Source organism: Pecten maximus, chromosome 16 (genome assembly GCF_902652985.1).
Source record: "Pecten maximus chromosome 16, xPecMax1.1, whole genome shotgun sequence".
Taxonomy (NCBI): Eukaryota; Metazoa; Mollusca; class Bivalvia; order Pectinida; family Pectinidae; genus Pecten; species Pecten maximus.
Window position 1 is genome coordinate 2,759,568 of NC_047030.1, and position 26,963 is coordinate 2,786,530.

The 26,963-nt window shown below is 38.4% G+C and overlaps 1 protein-coding gene across 1 annotated transcript in view; it reads left to right on the forward strand.

The window, feature by feature from the left end:
* Nucleotides 1–2,041: 2,041 nt before the first annotated feature.
* LOC117344459 overlaps nt 2,042–26,963 on the forward strand; it is a 49,768-nt gene continuing 24,846 nt past the window's right edge. Inside the window, exons 1-4 of the mRNA XM_033907204.1 lie at nt 2,042–2,184; nt 3,921–4,095; nt 7,842–7,891; nt 8,239–8,338. Coding sequence (XP_033763095.1) covers nt 2,110–2,184; nt 3,921–4,095; nt 7,842–7,891; nt 8,239–8,338 — 400 coding nt within the window. The 5' untranslated portion in view covers nt 2,042–2,109. The remainder of the gene's footprint in view (nt 2,185–3,920; nt 4,096–7,841; nt 7,892–8,238; nt 8,339–26,963) is intronic.

The window sequence follows — 26,963 nt, forward strand, 5'->3', positions numbered from 1 at the left end:
TCCTACTCCTCCTTAACCCTTTGGTGGATTTCAACCAGATATTGTGTGAAACATCATTTGGGGAGGGTGATCATATTTTATATAAATGAGGCTGGTGTGACCCCTAGGGCCTGAGGGGCGGGGCCCCAAATGGGGAACTTTGATGAAATTTTGCTATAAAATCCTACTCCTCCTTAACCCTTTAGTGGATTTCAACCAGATATGTTGTGAAACATCATTTGGGGAGGGCGGTCATATTTTATATAAATGAGGCTAGTGTGACCCCTGGGGCCTGAGGGGCGGGGCCCCAAATGGGGAACTTTGATGAAATTTTGCTATAAAATCCTACTCCTCCTTAACCCTTTGGTGGATTTCAACCAGATATTGTGTGAAACATCATTGGGGGAGGGTGGTCATATTTTATATAAATGAGGCTGGTGTGGCCCCTGGGGCCTGAGGGGCGGGGCCCCAAAAGGGGAACTTTTATGAAATTTTGCTATAAAATCCTACTCCTCCTTAACCCTTTGGTGGATTTCAACCAGATATTGTGTGAAACATCATTGGGGGAGGGTGGTCATATTTTATATAAATTAGGCTGGTGTGGCCCCTGGGGCCAGAAGGGCAGGGCCCCAAAAGGGGAACTTTGATGAAATTTTGCTTTACAATACTACTCCTCCTAACCCCCATAGTGAATTATTACCAAATTTGGTGTGAAACATCATTGGAGGAGGACAATCATATTTTATATAAATGAGGCTGGTTTGACCCCTAGGGCCAGAGGGGCGGGGCCCCAAAAGGGGAACTTTGGTGAATTTTTGCTATAAATCCTACTTCTCTCTAACCCTTTGGTGGATTAATACGAAATATGGTGTGAAACATCCTTTGGGAAGGGTGGTCATATTTTATATAAACGAGGCTAGTGAGACCCCTGGGGCCTTAGGGGCAGGGCCCCAAAAGGGGAACTTTGGTGAATATTTTCTGTTAAATCCTAATCCTCCCTAACCTTTTGGTGGATTACAACCTAATTTGATGTGAAATATAAGGTGACGGCAATCATATTTTTTAATGAGACAGGTTTGACCCCTGGGGAGATGACTTTCTGTCAGCCATTTTGATTCCAAGACATGATTCAAAATAGAAAAGACTCATAAAGTTTGAAAATTCTCATACTAATAAGAAATGTTGATAAAAAACTCAAGTGTCAAAATACCACCTCTGTGGGTATTTAGTTGGGCACCATATGTAATAGGAGAGGAAAAAGGCACGGCCAGACCAGGGTTCGAACCCGGGACCTCTAAACACTAACTAGCCCGATACTCTACCAATTGAGCTACCTAATCGCCACTTTCAGCTTATGTAAGGATTTTCATTTCACAACCAATTAATGTTTATGTGTGATGATTTGATGACTTATATGTTTTCTGTCACCTTCATCAGACTTTTTTTTTCAACAGACATTTTTTATTCAGCTAACAAAACTTCTTATTTTTACCCAACATCACAATAATTAACTATAATTAAATTCTACTTTATAAACCAAACTCATAAAACTCTACAAATTTTTACCTTATTATATTCTGAGATTAATGCGAAGTTAGTGATAAGTACATGCCCATTGAGAGTCTTGTTTCTATTAAATGTTATTTTATACATAATCAAACATGCTTGATATTGTAAACGTGTACTCCTTCTTAATGATTTAAAGAGAGAAAATATGGTGTTCTTAAAAGTACGTCATCAAGCTACTAATAATCACTGGTTTCTGTTTGGAATGATATTCTTCAGTTTTGTTTAAACATTATTTGGAAATATGTTTATATTAAATACAAACAGTGATTGAAAACTGTGCTTGTGAGTTTTTGAAAAAATCTGTTTCATTTGTAAAGGAAGAGTGCAAATGAGGACTGTTTAGTTGTCTGGATGGGACAATGTTTAAAGTCAGTTGGCAAAATGTCAAGTGATTTTTATACCACTAGGAAAGTTTCACTTGTACTTTTTGGTGAAAATAAATGAAAACGTATATAATATTATATCTACACAGTATTTATTATTATTTTTGCAGGTTATTATTATAGTTGCATCTTAGGTGGAAGACAACGTAAGTGTGCACCAGCTGGTGACAGTCCCTGGATGGAGCTTGGCGGCACAAAACCTCCAACGAAGGGAGAAAATGCTCAAGTTGTAAAACAACGACAAAATTGTAATGTATGTATTTGTCTGTGTGAACTACTGACTACAATGGAATCCTGTTGATAATGATAATAGAGACAGAGTTTAGCCGGATTCACTAATTAACTCACCAAATGATGATTCAAAGTCTATAAAATCCTTCCTTGGATTTAGATATAGGAAATTCATCAAAATATGGCCCCAGTTTCATCAATAATCATCATGATCAACTACTAAAATCTCTTGACTAAATTTTTCTATGGGAGTTAAGAATCATGCAACTTAAGGGAAAATCCTTAACTTTTCCTATGTAATAATATTTTCCAATAATGCTTTCCTATTGAAAATTTTAAATTAGATAATGCTAATAAATAATGTATTATAAAATAAATATTAAATAGTATTTTCAAGTCTGCCATACTTTGAGGAATGGGCCTCATTTTTGTACCAACAGTGTCAGTTTAATGTGAAATAAAGGTATTAAAAGCCTTTAAATCCATCTTCCTCTTCAGAGATGATTGGGTTTTGATCATCAACAAGTCTGAAACATTATTAAAAGGAGAAACATGATTTAAAGTTGTTAGAACAGACGGCCTGCCTCGAACCTAGTAATGTACAAGTATCATTTAATGGTATGATACCGCCGTGATGAAGTGGAGGACTGGATATAGCGTTCCATTCATATATATACTCCTTTCTTCATCACTCAAGCAACTTCATTTCTAAACAATTTACATTTTCGACTTCTTCTCCAAAACTGCTGACTCAAATTCAATGTTTGGCAGGAAGTTTCCGTGGCCAAATGTCAACCAAAATTGTGAATTATATGGTCCCGACCCCCAGGGGCCTGAGGGTCAGGCAAAAAAAGGTGAAATTGGGGTTCAAAATTTTTCTTCACAACTCCCTGATATGGTATAATCTTATACTCTTCACAGATAGGAAGGTTTGACTCTTAAGGTCCTTAACATAATTTGTGAATTTCATGACCCTGGGTCTCACGATTCCCCCTGGGGAAGGGGTAAACTTTACCATAGTTTATATAGAGAAATCAAATTTTCACTATCATTTGTTTGATTTCTATTAGAATTCATTCTAGCTTTGTTAAAATTAGCAGCATTGGATGACAGCTTGATGGTATGTACATGTTGGCCCTGACTGACCCCTTAGACTGAAGGGTGGGGCCAAAAATGGTAAATTAAATTAACTGAAATATTTCAAAACTCAGGTGATCGTTTAATTAACTTAAGGTCCATGGGCCTCCTGTTAAATTTCATAGTTTGATCAAGCATATTAGAATCCTTGAATGATTTAGCTCTCAAAGCTTATTGTAAGATACATATTTTGACAGGAATAAATGATGTACTTGTATATACAATTGGCATGCACATCGTATATACCTGTCAAAATATGTATAACAATTTATGTAGAAAAACCACAGTACCCAGGTAATATAGCAATTTTGAATTTTGCTTAAAACTTTCGTACTGACCAAGGATTGTAACAAAGAATACCTTTCAATACAAATCAAGGTAAAAGTAAAAAAGAAAAGGAATTGACAAAGCTGGACAGACAAGACATAATTACACATATTTCTTGTAATTATTTACATGTTGTTACAGACCATCAGATATGAGAGGATGATTTTACATCCTATTTGTTAGATGTACATCATTTTCTGTTGTTAATTATTTCTAAAGAAATGAATCTACGATGGACCATCAAACAAAAAACAAAACAAAGCCTACATAATTATCATAATTACTCTTTTTCAGAGATATTTTACATTCCGGAATTCTGATTCACATGTGGAACGGCATAAGGTACAAGGGGAAATAACTCCTTTATCAAACCAACTGGGACAGCAGCACAGAGATTTTATCTCTGCTCGCCTACAGACTCAAATACAGCTAGGCGCTAGTACAAGGACGCAAAAACTTTTACCTACAGGTACAATATAGACCTTTTATCTGAAACATTACGAGTCCGTACATACAGGTACGATATAGACCTTTTATCTGAAGTATTACAAGTCCGTACATACAGGTGCGATATAGACCTTTTATCTGAAATATTACGAGTCTGTACCTAAAGGTACAATATAGACCTTTTATCTGAAATATTACGATATAGACCTTTTATCTGAAGTATTACAAGTCCGTACATACAGGTGCGATATAGACCTTTTATCTGAAATATTACGAGTCTGTACCTAAAGGTACAATATAGACCTTTTATCTGAAGTGTTACGATATAGACCTTTTATGTCTATAGCTTTATGTTGATAGTCCATAGATGACCGGGGCCGCGGTGGCCGAGTGGTTAAGGTATCCTGACACTTTATCACTAGCCCTCCACCTCTGGGTTGCGAGTTCGAAACCTACGTGGGGCAGTTGCCAGGTACTGACCGTAGGCCGGTGGTTTTTCTCCGGGTGCTTCGGCTTTCCTCCACCTCCAAACCTGGCACGTCCTTAAATGACCCTGGCTGTTAGTAGGACGTTAAACAAAAACAAACAAACAAACCATAGGTGACTAAAAAGGGATAAGATATTTGTATTTTGAGTTTTGGTAAAAAAATATCAGCCCCTAGCTACTGTACCCCTACTATATCAACAAGATGTATCACTTGAAGATCAAACGATACATCGGCTGGGGAATGGACGTAGGCTAATGATTGGTCGACAATTATAGTTGGTATTGTTTACGACAGAGCTGTTAACCAATCTGATTGCCCCTTGCCTCTCTAAAATATACAGACTACGTCCATTCCACAGTCGATGCAATGTCAGCTATCACGATCGCTTTTTATACATTTTCTCATCTTTTAATCATTGTCACACAACAAAATTTAAAGAATAACATGCATTGATATTTAGGGATTCTAAACCAAGGTACTTTTACTGAAGTTTGTGTGCATTTGATACTTTAGTCGGATTAAACTTAGATTCAAAGTGAATCGAAGCTCATCCCCCCATTTCCAACTTTTCGAGTGTTTCACCTCGTTGATATTGTATTAGGAGTCGACTCTAATATTTCTTTCTATAAATGTTAACCAGAAGAAGAAGCCTGTGATGAATTGTCGAAAAAAAACATCAAAAGTTTGATATTTTCCTATCCATTGTAAAATTCATTTTAGTTTGCCGTTTAAAAGAATTTTTTTTTTGTCCTCTGAAGATTCATTGAAAAGAATCATATCCTTAATTATTATTAGTTCTCTGCCAGTGAAACTAGAGGGGACTAAAGTGTTTGTCTCCGTCTGTCCATCCATCTGTCCGTCCATCTGTCTGTCTGTTGGTTTCCAGATGATAACTTGAGAAAAGATTGATGGATTTAAATGAAACGTTATTTGATGTTGGGTTATGGGGCAATACAGAGTGGGAATGGGTTTAAGGACAAAAGGTCAACCATGAAGGTCAATGTTAAAATAGATATTTTTTCATCAAAGTATGAGTTTCCAGATGATAACTTTAGAAAGGATTGATGGATTAGGTTTAAAGATTGAGTTAGGAGTCCAAAGGTCAGCTAAGGTCACTTATGATTACTAGATTAGGCTTTTATTACCATTTTCAGGGCTCTGCATCAAAGATGCGGGAAGCAAAGTTTGTCAGAATATCCCCAGTAGTCAACTGATCTACTTGCATACCAAGTAAAAAACTCAAACACAAAGGTTACTGTCACATTTCACGCTTCATAGATGGAAGAGTCTTAAGGTACTTTACCAAAATTGTGAATTTCATGACCCTGGGGTCTCAAGTTTGCCCCTGGGGAGGTGGTAAAATTTACTATAGTTTATATAGGGAAATCACATTTTTGACTTTCATTCTAACTTGGTTAACATTATCAGCATGGGATGACAGTTTGATGGCATGTACATGTTGGCCCTGACTGACCCCTAGGGGCTGATGGATGGGGCCAAAAAGGGTGAATTAAATTAACTGAAATATTTCAAATCTCAGGTGACCGTTAAGGCCCATGGGCCTCTTGTTCTTGTACATTTCGGCATTAATTTTATAACATGTAAACACAAACACTGATATAATCATCATTCGGACTTGGATGTCATCCATAGAATTTGTGCATGTTTCTGATGTTGGAACGAAGAAATGCCCCTTTAAACCTGTCAAAATAAGCAATTTCTGAACTTTGTAATAAATCATGTTCATTTTATGTAAGATTTTTGAATTTGAAAAAAAATTCTTGGAAAACAAAATTCTAGGTCTTGTTTATTTAATCTCGTATGAAATTAGGTAGCTGGTTGTCACAATGATAACACACTTCGCTTCTCAACCAGATGTCAAAAGGTATGGGGTCTGCTCCCCGACCACATGGGTTTCCTCCGGGTACTCCGGTTTCCTCCCACAGTAACACCCCTCCCACAGTAACACCCTCCCACAGTAACACCCTCCCACAGTAACACCCCTCCCACAGTAACACCCTCCCACAGTAACACCATCCCACAGTAACATCCTCCTACAGTAACACCCCTCCCACAGTAACACCCCTCCCACAGTACCACCCCTCCCACAGTACCACCCCTCATACAGTAACACCCCTCACACAGTACCACCCCTCCCACAGTAACACCCCTCCCACAGTAACACCCCTCCTACAGTAGCACCCCTCCCACAGTAACACCCCTCCTACAGTAATACCCTCCCACAGTAACACCCCCCCCCCACAGTACCACCCCTCCCACAGTTCCACCCCTCCCACAGTAACACCCTCCCACAGTAACACCCTCCCACAGTAACACCCCTCCCACAGTACCACCCCTCCCACAGTACCACCCCTCCCACAGTAACACCCCTCCCGCAGTAACACCCCTCCCACAGTAACACCCCTCCCACAGTAACACCCCTCCCACAGTAACACCCTCCAACAGTAACACCCTCCCACAGTAACACCCTCCCACAGTAACACCCCTCCCACAGTAACACCCCTCCCACAGTAACATCCTCCTACAGTAACACTCCTCCCACAGTAACACCCTCCCACAGTAACACCCCTCCCACAGTAACACCCCTCCAACAGTAACACCCTCCCACAGTAACACCCTCCCACAGTAACACCCCTCCCACAGTAACATCCTCCTACAGTAACACCCCTCCCACAGTAACATCCTCCTACAGTAACACCCCTCCCACAGTAACACCCCTCCCACAGTAACATCCTCCTACAGTAACACCCCTCCCACAGTAACACCCTCCAACAGTAACACCCCTCCCACAGTAATACCCTCCCACCCTAACACCCCTCCGACAGTAATACCCTCCCACAGTAACAACCCTCCCACAGTAACACCCTCCCACAGTAACACCCTCCCACAGTAACACCCCTCCCACAGTAACACCCCTCCCACAGTAACACCCCTCCCACAGTAACAACCCTCCCACAGTAACACCCCTCCCACAGTAACACCCCTCCCACAGTAACACCCCTCCCACAGTAACACCCTCCCACAGTAACACCCATCCCACAGTTACACCCCTCCCACAGTAACACCCCTCCTACAGTAACACCCTCCCACAGTAACACCCCTCCCACAGTAACACCCCTCCGACAGATTAATATAAATTGGTATAACTGTTTAGCTATGGTTGTAAGATAAATAGAGTTTACATTTTTACAATGAAATGGAAATTCATTAGATCCTGTATGTTATTAGATTTTATGTTGATTTTTGTTTCGCTGATCAGATTGTCAAGGGTTTGCCTCGTGGATGTTCGTTGTGATGCTGCTGTTCATGGTGAGTACAACTCTTTACTAGATACATTGCTAAGCAACAATTGTTTAGAGTTAAAAGTTACAAAACAGAACAATATTGATAGCCAAACACGATCTTATAGATCCTTTCTGTACATACAAAGATAAAAAGAATTCTGAAGTACTACGCTTTGTTTAACCATTGTTTACGATGGCGCTGTGGTAGAGATTTGATTCACCGATTAGTGTTCTGGTATAGGGTTCACCTGCCCAACTGTTTGGGCGTTCTTAAATGGTGCAAAATAAAGACTAACACTCATTCTTCTGTAATGTTATTAAAAGTAAAGGAAACCATGGTGTAAAATAAAACACATAATTGTTTATTTGTAGGTTTTTTCTCATGTTGCTGCTGCTTTGACAGGGTGTCCATCTCCAAACTACATTTTGCATGAGAATGGATATTGTTGTGGTGTTGTGTCTTGTAATATAAGTAAGTAATTTTTAATCAGAAAAGGGAGGTAACTTCTACACCAGATGATTTTGTAGCTCATCTGGCCAGAAGGATACAGTGTACGCTGTCTGTAGATTGTATCGTCCATGCAGCATCTGTTTAACATCAGCTTTTCCTTTTAATATCTTCCCCTCAAAAACCTAAAGGCCTAGAATCATATCATTTAGCTAGTAAGTCCCTAGTAATTTTGGTGCCCAACAAACTTTGTGAAAAGAAATTACCTTAGACACAAGGTCAGAGAGGTCAAATTTATTATGATTAATCAATAGGCCCACAATTTTAGATATTTTGTTGGTAGGTTCTTGGAATGATGTTTGACAAAGTTTCTAAAAGGAAATGCCCTTGACTCTAAATTTCAAGGTCATATGGGTGAGTTTTTAGGTCATCTGACCCGAAGGGTCAGGATGACCTATAGTCATCATGCTTCGTCCGTCGTCGTGCGCCGTGCGCCGTCCGCCGTGCGCCGTGCGTCGTGCGTAAAATTTTCACATTTCAAACTTCTTCTCAAGTTCCACCAGTGGGATTGAGCTGAAACTTGCCTGAAATGATCCTGAGATGGTCCTGACCAAGTGTTGTTATTTTTCGGGTCGGTCCGAAATCCAAGATGGCCGCCATAGCCGCCATTTTGAAAACACACTTTAAACTTCTTCTCATGTTCCACCAGTGCTATTGAGCTGAAACTTGCCAGAAATGATCTTGAGATGGTCCTGACCAAGTGTTGTTATTTTTCGGGTCGGTCTGAAATCCAAGATGGCCGCCATAGCCGCCATCTTGAAAAACACATTTTAAACTTCTTCTCAAGTTCCACCAGTGCTACTGAGCTGAAACTTGCCTGAAATGATCCTGAGATGGTCCTGACCAAGTGTTGTTATTTTTCGGGTCGGTCAGAAATCCAAGATGGCCGCCATAGCCGCCATCTTGAAAAACACATTTTAAACTTCTTCTTAAGTTCCACCAGTGCTATTGAGCTGAAACTTACCAGAAATGATCTTGAGATGGTCCTGACCAAGTGTTGTTATTTTTCGGGTCGGTCCGAAATCCAAGATGGCCACCATAGCCGCCATTTTGAAAACACACTTTAAACTTCTTCTCAAGTTCCACCAGTGCTATTGAGCTGAAACTTGCCAGAAATGATCTTGAGATGGTCCTGACCAAGTGTTGTTATTTTTCGGGTCGGTCTGAAATCCAAGATGGCCGCCATAGCCGCCATCTTGAAAAACACATTTTAAACTTCTTCTCAAGTTCCACCAGTGCTACTGAGCTGAAACTTGCCTGAAATGATCCTGAGATGGTCCTGACCAAGTGTTGTTATTTTTCGGGTCGGTCAGAAATCCAAGATGGCCGCCATAGCCGCCATCTTGAAAAACACATTTTAAACTTCTTCTCAAGTTCCACCAGTGCTCTTGAGCTGAAACTTTCCGGAAATGATCCTAATATGATCCCGACCAAGTGTTGTTATTTTTTCGGGTCAGTCTGAAATCCAAGATGGCCGCCACAGCTGCCATTTTGAAAACACATTTGAAACTACTTCTCAAGTTCCACTATTGAGATTGAGCTGAAACTTGCCTGAAATGATCCTAGGATGGTCCTGAGGAAGTGTTGTTATTTTTCAGGCCTGTCAGAAATCCAAGATGGCCGCCATGGCAACCATCTTAAAAAAACACATTTTAAAATTCTTCTCCAGTTCCACTGGTGCCATTGAGCTGGAAATTGGTGAGGATGTTAAGGAAGGAGAGCCAACAAAGTGTTGTTATTTTTCAGCTTCGTAAAAACTTTGACATGGCAGCCATGGCGATCATTTTGTAACATGATTGCGCAATCATGGTTTTCCTGAACAACACCTAATTCAAACTTCTTCTCAAATTCCACCATTGGGATTCAGTTCTTACTTACTAAAAATGATCCTGAGGGTATTCTGGCCAAGGCTTGTTATTTTTCGGATCAGTCAGAAATCCAAGATGGCCGCCACAGCCGGCATTTTGAAAACACATTTGAAACTTCTTCTCAAGTTCCACCAGTGCTACTGAGCTGAAACTTGCCTGAAATGATCCTGAGATGGTCCTGACCAAGTGTTGTTATTTTTCGGGTCGGTCAGAAATCCAAGATGGCCGCCATAGCCGCCATCTTGAAAAACACATTTTAAACTTCTTCTCAAGTTCCACCAGTGCTACTGAGCTGAAACTTGCCTGAAATGATCCTGAGATGGTCCTGACCAAGTGTTGTTATTTTTCGGGTCGGTCAGAAATCCAAGATGGCCGCCATAGCCGCCATCTTGAAAAACACATTTTAAACTTCTTCTTAAGTTCCACCAGTGCTATTGAGCTGAAACTTGCCAGAAATGATCTTGAGATGGTCCTGACCAAGTGTTGTTATTTTTCGGGTCGGTCCGAAATCCAAGATGGCCACCATAGCCGCCATTTTGAAAACACACTTTAAACTTCTTCTCAAGTTCCACCAGTGCTATTGAGCTGAAACTTGCCAGAAATGATCTTGAGATGGTCCTGACCAAGTGTTGTTATTTTTCGGGTCGGTCTGAAATCCAAGATGGCCGCCATAGCCGCCATCTTGAAAAACACATTTTAAACTTCTTCTCAAGTTCCACCAGTGCTACTGAGCTGAAACTTGCCTGAAATGATCCTGAGATGGTCCTGACCAAGTGTTGTTATTTTTCGGGTCGGTCAGAAATCCAAGATGGCCGCCATAGCCGCCATCTTGAAAAACACATTTTAAACTTCTTCTCAAGTTCCACCAGTGCTCTTGAGCTGAAACTTTCCGGAAATGATCCTAATATGATCCCGACCAAGTGTTGTTATTTTTTCGGGTCAGTCTGAAATCCAAGATGGCCGCCACAGCTGCCATTTTGAAAACACATTTGAAACTACTTCTCAAATTCCACTATTGAGATTGAGCTGAAACTTGCCTGAAATGATCCTAGGATGGTCCTGAGGAAGTGTTGTTATTTTTCAGGCCTGTCAGAAATCCAAGATGGCCGCCATGGCAACCATCTTAAAAAAACACATTTTAAAATTCTTCTCCAGTTCCACTGGTGCCATTGAGCTGGAAATTGGTGAGGATGTTAAGGAAGGAGAGCCAACAAAGTGTTGTTATTTTTCAGCTTCGTAAAAACTTTGACATGGCAGCCATGGCGATCATTTTGTAACATGATTGCGCAATCATGGTTTTCCTGAACAACACCTAATTCAAACTTCTTCTCAAATTCCACCATTGGGATTCAGTTCTTACTTACTAAAAATGATCCTGAGGGTATTCTGGCCAAGGCTTGTTATTTTTCGGATCAGTCAGAAATCCAAGATGGCCGCCACAGCCGGCATTTTGAAAACACATTTGAAACTTCTTCTCAAGTTCAACTGGTGAGATTGAACTGAAACTTGCCTGAAATGATCCTTGGATGGTCCTGACCAAGTTTTATTATTTGTTGGGTCAGTCAGAAATCCAAGATGGCTGCCATGGCAACCATTTTGAAAAACACATTTTTTACTTCTTTCCAGTTCCACAAGTGCCATTGAGCTAGAAATTTGTGAGGATGTTAAGGAAGGAAAGCCAGCAAATTGTTATTTTTTGGCCTTGTAAAACTTTGACATGACAGCCATGGCGGCCATTTTGTAACATGATTGCGCAATCATGGTTCTTCTGATCAACACCTATTTCAAACTTCTTCTCAAATTCCACTAGTGGGATTTAGTTTTAACTTACCAGAAATGATTCTAAGATGGTCCTGACCAAGTGTTGTTATTTATCTGGTCGGTCAGAAATCCAAGATGGCAGCCATCATGAAAAACACATTTTAAACTTCTGCTCCGGTTTCACTGGTGCCATTGAGCTGGAAATTGGTGAGGATGTTAAGGAAGGATAGCCAACAAAGTGTTGATATTTTTCGGCATCGTAGAAAGTTTGACATGGCAGCAACGGTGCCAGAAATGATCCTGAGATGGTCCTGGCCAAGTGTTATTTATTTGGTCAGTCAGAAACCCAAGATGGCCACCATAGCCAACAGTGCCTCTAAACCTGCTACAGAGAATGCATACTACAATAGTATAAGGGTCTTTAATTTAGAGTCAGATGACCGTTAAGGCCCCTGGGCCTCTTGTGTTAAAACACTCGAATGACTTCTTCTGATAACTAAAATGCCTAGAGTGAAGACATTTGGCTGGTATAGGTTCCTTGGATGATGCTACACATTTATAAAAATTAAATCAACTTCACCCAAATATGGTCTTTGTTAAAACAAGTTCTTTCAATTAATTTAAAGGCATTGAATTAGCAAAAAAGTGATGTAGGTCCATTGGGCCTCTTATTATCCCCTCATGACAAGTCGCTGAGGGGATATAGGGATACGCTTGTATGTAGTAGGTAATCAAACAATGTCTTTACACTACTGATTTTATAGTCCTTACACTACTGATTTCAGTCCTTACACTACTGATTTCAGTCCTTACACTACTGATTTCAGTCCTTACACTACTGATTTCAGTCCTTACACTACTGATTTTAGTCCTTACACTACTGATTTTATAGTCCTTACACTACTGATTTTAGTCCTTACACTACTGATTTTAATCCTTACACTACTGATTTCAGTCCTTACACTACTGATTTCAGTCCTTACACTACTGATTTCAGTCCTTACACTACTGCTTCCAGTCCTTACACTACTGATTTTAGTCCTTACACTACTGATTCCAGTCCTTACACTACTGATTACGGTCCTTACACTACTGATTTCAGTCCTTACACTACTGATTTCAGTCCTTACACTACTGATTTCGGTCCTTACACTACTGATTTCGGTCCTTACACTACTGATTTCGGTCCTTACACTACTGATTTCATTCCTTACACTACTGATTTCAGTCCTTACACTACTGATTTCAGTCCTTAAACTTCTGATTTCAGTCCTTACACTACTGATTGCAGTCCTTACACTACTGATTTCGGTCCTTACACTACTGATTTCAGTCCTTACACTACTGATTCCAGTCCTTACACTACTGATTTTAGTCCTTACACTACTGATTCCAGTCCTTACACTACTGATTTCAGTCCTTACACTACTGATTTTAGTCCTTACACTACTGATTCCAGTCCTTACACTACTGCAGTCCTTACACTACTGATTCCAGTCCTTACACTACTGATTTCAGTCCTTACACTACTGATTTTTAGGTCATCTGACCCGAAGGGTCAGGATGACCTATAGTCATCATGCTTCGTCCGTCGTCGTGCGCCGTGCGTCGTGCGCCGTGCGCCGTCCGCCGTGCGTAAACTTTTCACATTTCAAACTTCTTCTCAAATTCCACCAGTGGGATTGAGCTGAAACTTACCTGAAATCTTCCTGAGATGGTCCTGACCAAGTGTTGTTATTTTTCGGGTCAGTCTGAAATCCAAGATGGCCGCCACAGAGGCCATTTTGAAAACAAACTTTAAACTTCTTCTCAAGTTCCACCAGTGGGATTGAGCTGAAACTTACCTGAAATGATCCTGAGATGGTCCTGACAAAGTGTTGTTATTTTTTGGGTCACTGTAAAATTCAAGATGGCCGCCACAGACGCCATTTTGAAAACAAACTTTAAACTTCTTCTCAAGTTCCACCAGTGGGGTTGACCTGAAACTTACCTGAAATGATCCTGGGATGTTCCTGACCATATTTTGTTATTTTTCGGGTCAGTCTGAAATCCAAGATGGCCACCACAGCCGCCATTTTGAAAACACATTTGAAACTTCTTCTCAAGTTCCACCAGTGGGATTGAGCTGAAACTTGCGTAGAATGATCCTGAGATGGTCCTGACAAAGTGTTGTTATTTTTTGGGTCACTGTAAAATTCAAGATGGCCACCACAGATGCCATTTTGAAAACAAACTTTAAACTTCTTCTCAAGTTCCACTGGTGGGATTGAGCTGAAACTTGCCTGAAATGATGCTGGGATGTTCCTGACCATATGTTGTTATTTTTCGGGTCAGTCTGAAATCCAAGATGGCCACCACAGCCGCCATTTTGAAAACACATTTGAAACTTCTTCTCAAGTTCCACCAGTGGGATTGAGCTGAAACTTGCCTAGAATGATCCTGAGATGGTCCTGAGAAAGTGTTGTTATTTTTTGGGTCACTGTAAAATTCAAGATGGCCGCCACAGATGCCATTTTGAAAACAAACTTTAAACTTCTTCTCAAGTTCCACCAGTGGGATTGAGCTGAAACTTACCTGAAATGATCCTGGGATGGTCCTGACCAAGTGTTGTTATTTTTCGGGTCAGTCTGAAATCCAAGATGGCCACCACAGCCGCCATTTTGAAAACACATTTGAAACTTCTTCTCAAGTTCCACCAGTGGGATTGAGCTGAAACTTGCCTAGAATGATCCTGAGATGGTCCTGAGAAAGTGTTGTTATTTTTTGGGTCACTGTAAAATTCAAGATGGCCGCCACAGACGCCATTTTGAAAACACACTTTAAACTACTTCTCAAGTTCCACTGGTGGGATTGAGCTGAAACTTGCCTGAAATGATGCTGGGATGTTCCTGACCATATGTTGTTATTTTTCGGGTCAGTCTGAAATCCAAGATGGCCACCACAGCCGCCATTTTGAAAACACATTTGAAACATCTTCTCAAGTTCCATTGGTGGGATTGAGCTGAAACTTGCCTGAAATGATCCTGATATGGTCCTAAGCAGGTGTTGTTATTTTTCGGGACAGTCAGAAATCCAAGATGGCCGCCATCTTAAAAACACATTTTAAAATCCTTCTCAAGTTCAACTGATCAGATTCAACTGAACCTTGACTGAAATGATCCTGGAATGGTCCTGACTAAGTGTGTTTTTTTCTGGTCAGTCTGAAATCCAAGGTGGCCGCCACAGCCGCCATTTTGAAAACACATTTGAAACTTCTTCTGAAGTTCAGCTGATCAGATTAAACTGAAACTTGCCTGAAATTATCCTGATATGGTCCTGACCAAGGTTTGTTATTTTACGAGTTGGTCGAAATCCAAGATGGTCGTCATACTCGCCAGTTGGAAACACATTCTAAACTTTTCAAGTTCCACTAGTGGCATTGAGCTGAAACTTACCTGAAATGATCTTGGGATGGTCCTGACAAAGTGTTGTTATTTTTTGGGATGTGTCAAAATCACTACTATTAACCATAGAAATACAGTGATATCATAATTAGATTTATGTGTGTACCTGGAGTTCTGAACTAATTTTGTTTCGAAAGGACTCATTGATTTTCTTGAAATATTGAATTGAATGTAATTTTTGATTGCTGAGAACTTGCAAAGATATGTACCAAAAATTGGTACATGTTTGATGAAAAAATAATTATAAGTTCAAAAATGGACTTCTTGGAGCAATATTTATTTAATTTATTAATACTAGTCATCAGTCCGAAAGAAAACAATAGAGAAAAAAAGAAGAAAAAAATATGCCTCTGATAGGCCTCGAACTGGCGACTTTAAATTGTACGCAAGGGAGGCAACTAACCGGAAGTGATGTATTCCCATAATTCCAGAGATCAACAGGTAAGATGGATGGTATGAGGATTCAGAAGTGTGCAAATTTATTGTTTTCGTGTATATTCCAAGCTTATTTTAGGAGGTTTTATCTACTCATTTAATAAAAAATAGTATCTTATATACAATGCATATGAATATCGACAAAAACTTCCCGATTCCTATGCATTAGGTCTGTGTCTTTGTTGACAGATTATGACACGTGCTTTAGCAACTGGTTGCGATATGATTTTTTCATCGACAATTTAGCCCCTGCTACTTGACAATTAGTTCAGTTTATGTACACAGTCACTGTTTACATGTCAAAAGCGGTCAGTTAGATTTATGTGTTGTTAAAAACAGACGGCAAAGTAAATAAATTACGACAAACAATATCGTGATTCGGCGCTTTTACATTGTAATGCTATGCGTCTCATCTATGTAATTAACTTGAAATATTTTCTGTTACGTATAAAATGAACACAGGCCAGGTTCATGTAACCATTTCGCTTGTTGCAGAGATAATTAGGTCATAATGTAGGAGCCTACAGACTAGTAGTAGTAGTTCTAACAAAAAAGGTTCCTTTGACATTTGCTGCGGAAATAAAATATTAAAAAAAAACTGGAATCACTGTTATTGTTTGTTTTATTTAACCCAGGGTTATGTATATCGTATCATGATCAATGTATTGCATTGGCCAGGTTCAACACACTGTCCCTTGAGCTATATAGCTGTAAAGACCTGTTATATCTGTATATATCTATCTTATATAGGTCTTTTGAGCTATTGTATTTGTTTTTAAAGAAAACAAAACAAACTCGCATATAAAGAAAGATTAAAATCATTTAGGTTGATAACAAAATATCTGCTAAAAATAAACATCAAACTACATTTTTTTGTCAACATTGCCATATTATGTGACTTTGCTCTATTTAAATGAAAATTGAAATTTCAGAAAATATAGCTCAATACAGTTTTATATAGGTCGATTGCCAGTGTGTGCTTGGACCTGTTGAGTATATTGTGCATTGAATTTATGCAAGATGAACTGTTTAATTAGTACATGTATGCATATTAAGATGTTTATTTTAATCAATTTATCAGTAGTGACTCTACTCATTTATCTTGGAATTAAATTTCAAGTCTAGATCAATGTTTTTAACTTTCTGTTATTATCATCTTGAATATGTACACTACACCCAAATGAGGGTTTTGTACTAGTTTAATTATCAACTAAATATTTTGGAAATGCACATCAATTGCTACCTACGTACACACAATGTTGTTAGTGAATTTTTGATATTTTTCTCTGCCAAAATGCAGATCAATTGTTAACTTTCATTGTTGTTAACGTTGTTGTCTCTAAAATATATTGAATGGTGCTTTAATTAGGTCAAAACAAATTACATGTGTGTATCCTGCTCCATGAAATATTCAGAGCATATAGGAAGGTAACCAAAACATTTTATTAATTTATTTTTGGGGACAGGCAGCCATCTTGGATCTTGACCCTTGAAGTTTGTTATTGCCATTTCAGGTGATATGACAAAGTGACTCTATACCACTAGCTCTGCACTAAGTAAGGCTGTTGCCAGGTACAATGTATGCATGTAACTTTATTGTTCTGTATATACTCATGACAATATGGGTCAGTACTTTTTCCGCTGAAATTACAGCTTTCCTTCACCAACAAAACATTTTTTGACCATTCAAAAATCCAGATTGCAGACAGGCTTCAGCAGTCATGTTTGTATTTGACAATTAGATATTGATGGCTATTTTTCAGAAAGTACTTGATTACTATTTGTTGGATTTCATTACCGGCCGCTTGTTTAGATCTTTGACCGATTAACTTTGAAACTTGGTCAAGATGTTCACTTGATAATATCACACTTGTGGCTGTAATTTCCCGGTCACATTGTCAAATGTACACATGTACATCAGTATAAAATAAAATTGACCAATTCACTTGAAACTTTGTCAAGATATACACGTGACAAAAATACCTGCGTCTGTAATGTCAACGTTAAGCAGCAAGATCACTGTCCATTTGTCAAGGTCACTTTTGTGTTTTTCATAGATGAATATTTCATGTGGCATTATGAAGCAGCGTTGATAATAATATACCGAGGATCAACTGACCTGAGGTCAGGGTCACTTCAAAGTTCAAGGTCAAATTCATGTTTTTAAGCCCACCATCATCAAAGCCCACCATCTGATGATGATGGGCTATTCAAATCGCCTTGCGTCTGGTCTGTCCATCCGTCTGTAAACAGTTCTTATCGCTGTTTCCCAGAAAGTAATGAAGGGATCATTACAAAATTCCATACGACCTTCCTCTTGGTCCCTAGTTGTGCATATTCTATTTTGAGAGCGATCGGAAAACAATATGGCCGAAAGGCAGCAATCTTGGATTTTGACAATTGAAATTTGTTATCGCGATTTAAGTTCTGAAGGGATCTTTCTGAAATTTCATATGCAGATTGCCCCTGGTCCCTGATTATGTTTATTATACCCCCTGCAACGAAGCTAGGGGGGGGGGGGGGGGGAGTATACTGGAATCGAGTTTTCCGTCTGTAGACACCGTACTGGCTACTCCTCCTAAATTCCTCCTTGTAATTTTGTGGTTATCATGGTAACCAGATCACTATACTTTGTTTTTTTGTATTAGTCCGTAGACACGATGTACCGGCTACTCTTCGTAAACTACTGAGGGAATTAAAACAAAACTTAATGGAAATAACCCTTATACATTGTAGATGTGCGTAATCTATAGCATGTTGTAATTTTGTTATCATGGTAATGGACAGGTCACTATACTTGTTTTTTGGGTGAGGGGGAATTTTGTCCAGACAACTCCTCATAAACCTGTGAACTGTTTCAAGTCAAACTACACAGGAGTGATAGGGACCATGTGTAAATGTGCATGCATGATATTTCCCTACATAATTTTTGGTTTCCACGGTTACCAGGTTTCAATATCGATATTCTTAGTGAAAACTTTGTCAAGATAACTCTGACAACTCCTATTTAACTATCAACCAATTTCATTTGAAATACACAGGAATGTTGGGGACTCGTAATGTGTACTTATGCATGCTGGTTTTTTCCCCACAAATTTAGGTTGCTGGGTTACTCTTTCTTTAAAAATGGGTTTTTAGCTCACCGGTTACGAGTATTCAACTGAGAGCTAATGCTGTCGCCCCGGTGTCGGCGTCCCACCCTAAAACTTTAAAGTTTTTGGAGTAAGTTTTTGGAAAGCTTGTAAGTCCAAAAGTATACACCTCATACCCTTCTAATTTGGTTTATACATTCATTAGAGGTCTAGGAGTGATGTTATGACAAAATAATGCAGAAAAAAATTGTGATTTTTTCGCATTTTACCATTTTGTGGACTTAATTTTTTTGGCACCAAAACTCACTTTAAAGTTTTGGGGAAGTTTTGGGGGCGAGTCCAAAAGTATACACCTATCACCCTTCTAATGTGGTTTATACATTCATTAGAGATCCAGGAGTGATGCTGTGGCAAATCATGCAGAAAAAAATGGGCATTTTACCATTTTGTGGACTTTGACACAAAAACTCACTTTAAAGATTTTGGGGGTCATCTATTAGAGGTCTAGGAGCAATATTATGTGACATACAATTTCAAAATGACATGCTTATACATAAATAAAAAATGTATGCATAGTGTGATTGCTGCCGCCGGTGAGCTTTCGCAATCATTGATTGTACTTGTTGTTGGAAAATCTTCACTGCAGGGGCAGGGGGTATGAGTTGGCCCTCTGGAACACAGTTCTAGTTTCATTTTGGGACTAGTCTAAAAAAAAGCATGGCTGACAGGCAGCCATCTTGGATTTTGACAAGTGAAGTTTGTTATCGCTCTTTCTCAGAAAGTACTCCAGGGATCTTTCTGAAATTTCATATGTAGGTTCCCCTTGATCCTAAGTTGTGCTTATTGCATTGTGGAATTAATTAGAAAACAACATGGCCGACAGGCAGCCATCTTGGAATTGGACCATTGAAGTTTGTTATTGCTGTTTCTCAGAAAGTACTGAAGAGATCTTTCTTAAATTTAATATGTCAGTTCCCCATAGTCCCTCGTATTGCATTTTGGGACCAATCTGAAAACAATATGAACGACAGACAGTCATTATCGCTAAATCTCAAATTTCATATATTGGTTCCCCTTGTTTGAAAAGTACTTGACGGATGTACATCTCAATTTACATAGATCAGTAAGAGGAAGGGAAAAATAGAGAGAAGATCAATCTGTCATAGAACCTATAAAGATCATTCAAGTGGTGGGCGCCAAGACCCCTCTGGGATCTTGTGTTTACTGAAAATATTTTGTTACAATACCATAAAGCAAATTTGATAATGCTCCTGATAAGGCGAGTTGAAAAGTTTTGTTTCAAATTTGTTTTACTAAGAAATTTAACATTTGGCAAGATTATGCCTCGTTTTAGCTCGCCTATTCATAGAAGAGTGAGAGCTTGTGTCGTCACTCCGGCATTGGCATTGGTTTTTCAAATGTTAAGTTTTTGGTGCAAGGCATAGTAATTTATGGTAATATGGTTCCTGCGGGGGTTAATTAAACTATCCCCTGCTGGAGTTAAACTAAAAGATTTTTGGGAAAAAAACAGATTTTGAAAATTTTGGGACTTAGAAATTAAGTTTTTGGTGCAAGTGTTGAAAGGTATTAATACATCACTTTATAATTGTACTAGGTTGCTGATAATTGGCAATAGAGTCCCTCTGGGGTTAGACTATCCCCTGCCGGAGTTTAACTTCAAGATTTAAAAAAAAAAGAAACCATGATTTTTCAAATTTTTGGACTTACAATATTTCTGCGTTAAGATTTTGGTGCACGTGTTAAGAAGTTTTAATACATCACTTTATAATTGTACTATAGGGTGCTGATATTTGGCAATAGAGTCCCTATGGAGTAAGACAATCCCTTCCTGGAATAAAACTTTAAAAATAAATGTTTTTTTTTTTTTTAAATCTTTGGACTTTGTGTTAAGTTTATGTTGTGAGTGTTGAAAGGCATAGTAATACGTGGTATTATGTTCCCTGTGGCGGTTAAACTATCCCTTGCCGGAGTTAAACTGAAAGATTTTTTTGGGGGAAAAAACAGATTTATTAAAATTTTTGAGCAAAAGTTGAAAGCTATTAACACATCACTTTATGATTGTACTAGGGTGCTGATATAAATAAGCAGTCCAATGATTTTAAGACAATTAAGGCCTTTTCAAAGGTCAAAGTAAAATTTTACATATTGTTTAACTGATGAATGTTGTGACATTTTGGAGGTAAGCTGTTCAGAATATAACAAGGAGTCAACTGACCCAAGGTTATGGTCATGCACTTTAGATCAAGGTCACTTCAGTGTGTAACCAAACCTATTCTTTATGATTATTTCTCATATGTAGATATTTCAATTATCTGGGAAGCTAGGGAAAAGAAAGGAGTCTTGCCATTATATGTGATGTTAACATTACTTCTATCATGTTGACATTACTCAAATCATGATCTTACTGTTATTCAAACAAGTTTGTGATATGCATCATGCTATGAACATAAAACTTGTTTCATTTTCAGTTCACCCTCAAGTTTGATGAGTTAAATAATGGAAAAATGGTAGCAAAATTGCTGATTTAGTCTGGTTTAATGTATTAGGTGGTATGTGTGATAGTATCTAGGTGGCATATACATGTAAGTTATACTGTTAGGACTGTACAATGTCTGGGTGTACTGATGTTATTGTAGAGTGTTATTAGAGAGATGATAGTTGTCCTCCTGGACACTAAAGTTTCGCTCTTGTCATTTATTTTGATGAAACTTACACTATTAAAAACTTGAATTTGAGAAAAATTAAACTCGAGGGAATCTCTATACAGTTTCTATTTTAGAAAATCATTATTAGGATATTGCATTGTAACAGCTAGCAGTGGCTAGTAGCTGTATGGTCCATGTTTTGTTTTACTAATACCTAGTATGTTTGTTATCTCAGGTTCTATCCATCACCATGCCCAGAGGGAAGTTTTGGCGAAGAGGTCTTGCTGCCAAGAAGGGGACTGGCCACCCCTCCAACAAAGGCTCGACGAGTGACGTTGACATGGGTACGCCCCCTGTAAAAAAGGCTCTTGTTGACGACATGGGTACGCCCCCTGTAGAAAAGGCTCTTGGTGACGATGGTTTGAGTGTTCCATTTCAAAAATGCTTTACGAGTGACGTTGACATGGGTACGCCCCCTGTAAAAAAGGCTCTTGACGACATGGGTACGCCCCCTGTAGAAAAGGCACTTGATGACATGAAGGGTACGCCCCCGAAAAAGGCTCTGAATACTTACTTGAACTCTGAATTGAACACTGAATTGAACACTGAACTGAACTCTGAATTGAAAACTGAATTGAACACTGAACTGAACACTGAATTGAACACTGAATTGAAAACTGAACTGAACACTGAACTGAACACTGAATTGAACTCTGAATTGAACCTTGAATTGAACTCTCAATTGAACTCTGATTTGAACACGGCCATGAATTCTGAATTGAGCGCTGATTTTAGCTCAGCAGCTATCACTGAATTGCAAACAGAAATAAAAAGCACACAATCTCCCGCTACAACCAAAAATCTTGCAAAGAAAACTGTTCAAAAACTGGTGAATGATTCTAAAATCGGCTTGAATGTCGGAAATCTCAATAGGAAAAGAAATCCCCTTTACAACATTATGTTAGTCACTGGCAAGTATGATCGAATAAAAAGAAATAATTTTGACAAAGCTGCAAATATTAAGCAAAGAACAAGTTCAAAAGGAAAAAAAAGGATTATTAAAAAGCCACTTTACAACATTATGCTGGTAACAGCTAAATCAAATAGGAAAAGAAGAAACACGGAGCAAATTTCAATGGAAGAAAATAAAAATGAACAAAGTTCAGAAATCTGCACCAAAATAATTAAACAAACAATGAAAAAAGGAAGAACCACAAAAATAAGCAGAAAATGTATACAGGGACAAAAATTGCCATCAAATGTGAGAAGAATAAGTAAAAATTTAGTCGTGGTCATGGAAAAGAATGCCCAATGTTCTAAGAAGTCTCGTGTTGTAACAGCAAGGAAAATGAAATCCAAGAGTAAAGTGAACCCAAAGACTGTTACAAGTAGGCAAAGGATGGGAAATGTTGAGTTCAGCATGAACACACAAGGAAATGATGAGCAAGTTGCAAGTATACAAAAATCTCGGTCTGATATCTGTACAAACGTAACTCCCAAAGTCAAACATGAAAAAAGAAAAAGAACGCAACCAGGCAATGAATGTACAGATAAAAAAATGAAACTTGAAAGTACAAGCGTACCTGCCAAAGTTGGTTTAAGTGATGAAATGAGAAAAAAAGTTGAAAAACGGATTGCAGAACTTTCCCACCAGAAACCTCTACAAGAATTATATACAGAGAGAAATGTTGCCTCAAAAGCACATTCAGACAAAGTAAACACTTCAAAATCTAATGAAAGTAGGACAAATATCAGTGATATGGACATTATTTTCAAAAAACAAACCCAACCTGTAATCTACCCTTTTCAACAACTATCATATTGTACGAAATTTAAACTAATGAGCAAGTTGGGAATGAAAGCTGACATTGCATCAACATTGAATTATGAATTGAGAAGTTTGGGGAAACCTCTTGACATCAAAAGTATTTTAGGTGACGGGAACTGTTTTTTTAGAGCCCTGTCATTTGCATTGTCAGATGAAGAAAGTCATCACAAATTATTGCGAAATGCAGTTGTTAATCATGTAATGAAACTTGAAGATAAATTCATAAGTCATTTACGACCAGGTTTCAAATCTGTACCTGAATACTTGTCAAAGTCACGCATGCTACGTGATGGCACATGGGCTACTGAAGTTGAGATTCTGGCTGCTGCAGATTTACTTCGAACTAACATTTACATTTATGATGCTGCAGTATCTTCCTGGCAACTCTTCTCAGCAAAACAAATAAATAAGAATTCAAAGATTGAGCAAGAAGCTATTTATTTGTCACATCTGCATCAAACACATTACGATGTTGTTCTGTCAGTAGAAGCTGAATCTGCTGTTGAAACCTCCCAAAGTAATGTACCTGAAAAGATTAACAATTTCACATCTGCATTTGATGTTGCAAAAGAAAATGAATTACAAATATCTGCTGATACATTTATTGCAAAAGATATAGCTAAAACAATACTTTCCAGTAATGTGGAACAATCAAACAGAGATTTGCTAATTCACAAAAAAGTTATACAAGGACATTTTCACCAGGGTCATCCCAGATTTTTAGAAAATGCAGGAAAACAGTGTGTACTCAACAGTTTATCTGCTCTTCTACATAATAGTGAGAAAAACGTAAGTCTATGGACAGCTGTTGATTTGGACTATACACTTGAGAAAGGAGATGAATTGTATGGGTATCTTAGACAAAGTTCTACAATGAATTACGATTATCTGTCCATACCAGACATCCCGCGACTTATAGAATACAATGAGCAAATGTTTAAAATAGAGTTTCAAGAATCACTAACAGGTACCTTTGGAAATGTCCAAGATTTAGATCAATATCAGTTTGTTACATTGATTGAAGCATTGCAACTGGCTTTAGATCAACAAGATATTCATGGAGCATTCATTACCTTTAAAGGTAACACATTTGTTGTTGTAAAGCAAACTGGAGGATATTTTGTATTTGATTCACATTCTAGAAATATAGCAGGTTTACAAGTGCCAGATGGGAGCAGTATTCTTAAATATTTCCATAGTATTCAAGAGGTGCATGATCACTGCATAAACTTGGCAGCGTCAATGAACTATACACCACAGGACATGTTCGAAGTAACCGCTGTTTGCATTGTACATCCTCAAACTGAAATGAACAAGGTTTCCCAGAATGCTGTACTTAACTTGCAAGAAGGTATTAACCTGGCAAACGAAGAAAAGGAAAGTAACGTTACGTCAATGATACATGAAGATGAACATGTAGTTAAAAGACCAGTAAAGCAAACGCAGACAATGTTAGACAAATACTTCCAGTACCAAACAAGTATGAGTAATAAAAAATCTGAACATAACACAAAATCATTGGACCCTAATTATAAATCAAACAGAAAGCAGTACATGAGAAACTATATAAAAAACCGTCGAAAAGATCAAAAATTCAGAATCATTGATAAAATGTACACTCTAAAAAGCATGACTAAGGCCAGAGAAAACAATGAATTTTGTGAGCAGGAGTATAAAGCTCAGAAAGCTGCCCGACAACAACCAGACATGAAAATGAAAACTAAACAAAGCACTTTAAAAAGCAAAAGAAAAGTCAGAGAAAACATAGAATTTTACGAGCAAGAGTATACAGCTCAGAAAACTGCCCGACAAAAACCAGACATGAAAATGAAAACTAAGCAAAGCACTTCTAAAAGCATGACTAAAGCCAGAGAAAACAAAGAATTTTGCGAGCAAGAGTATAAAGCTCAGAAAGCTGCTCGACAACAACCAGACATGAAAATGAAAACTAAGCAAAGCACTTCCAAAAGCATGACTAAGGCCAGAGAAAACAAGGAATTTTGCGAGCAAGAGTATAAAGCTAAGAAAACTGCTCGACAACAACCAGACATGAAAATGAAAACTAAGCAAAGCACTTCAAAAAGCATGACTAAAGCCAGAGAAAACAAAGAATTTTGTGAGCAAGAGTATAAAGCTCAGAAAGCTGCCCGACAAAAACCAGACATGAAAATGAAAACTAAGCAAAGCACTTTAACAAGCATGGCCAAAGCAAGAGAAAAGAAGGAATATTCTGAACACGAGATTGAAGCTAAGCGAATTAAACGAAAACAACCACTACAGTTAGACAGTGAAAGAATATTCAAACAAGAAAGCCGGAAAAGGTGTCGAGTCAATGAAAGAGAAACGGAGAGACTTGCAAAAGGTGTAAAACGAAGAAAAATTGATTTTTGTGAGCATGAAGGAGATCTGTCAATGAAAAGACACTTTGGAGATTCTATTGAAAAATGTATTGAAAAATTTCATGAAAAAGCAGCGGAAGGCCCAGTCTTTGTATGCACTTGTTGTCACCAAACATGGTTTCCAAAGAGTGTTGTAAAGCTTTCTAACACAAACATCAGTGACCAAAGCAAGGCTTACTGTACAGGTTACAAATCACAAGATAATGAGGAATGGCTGTGCAGAACTTGTTTAGCAACACTCAAGGAAGAAAAAATCCCAAGACTCTCTCATAAAAATGGAATGAAATGGCCTATAAAACCAGATGTCTTGAAGTTACACCCTCTTGAAGAAAGACTGATATCTCAGAGAATACCATTTATGCAAATTAGAGAGTTGCCAAGAGGAGGCCAGCTATCAGCTAAAGGAAATGTGGTTAATGTGCCTGTTGATATTCAACCAACAGTTAATGCATTACCGAGACAGATTGATGAGCATGTAACTATTGCTGTAAAACTGAAAAAACGTCTATCACATAAATCTGCTTGTTTCACAGAAAATGTACGACCAAATGCTGTTATGAATGCTCTAGAATGGCTAATGCAAAACAGTGAAATGTATAAGAATGCAGGAATCAGTATCAATACTTCTTGGAAAGAAGATGTTCAGAGTGACCAAAGTGAGATGATTTCTGAATACACAGGTAAAACACAATTAAAAGATGATAGAGAAATTGAAACCAATTGTGACAACTTTTGCGAAGCTACACCTGATGAATGCATTCAAGGCAATGCTGATACACTGGTTGATGAAGCTGACACTGATACCAACAAAGTTTATGTATTTGCACCTGGTGAAAATCAAAGACCTCTCGGTTTGTATGAAGATAAAGATGCAGAGTATCTTTGCTTCCCCACAATATTTTGTGGTCAAAAAAGAAAGGAAAACGTTGAACGTCAGATTCCTGTTCATTACAGTGATATTGCAAAATGGGAATTGAGAAGTGTTGATCGGAGGGCTGCTCATTCTGTTCCAAACATATTTTTCAAACTGAAAAAAATACAAGCAAAACAAGTTGGAGACAAAGTCAATCTTGCACTTCGGAGATGTAAATCGGAGG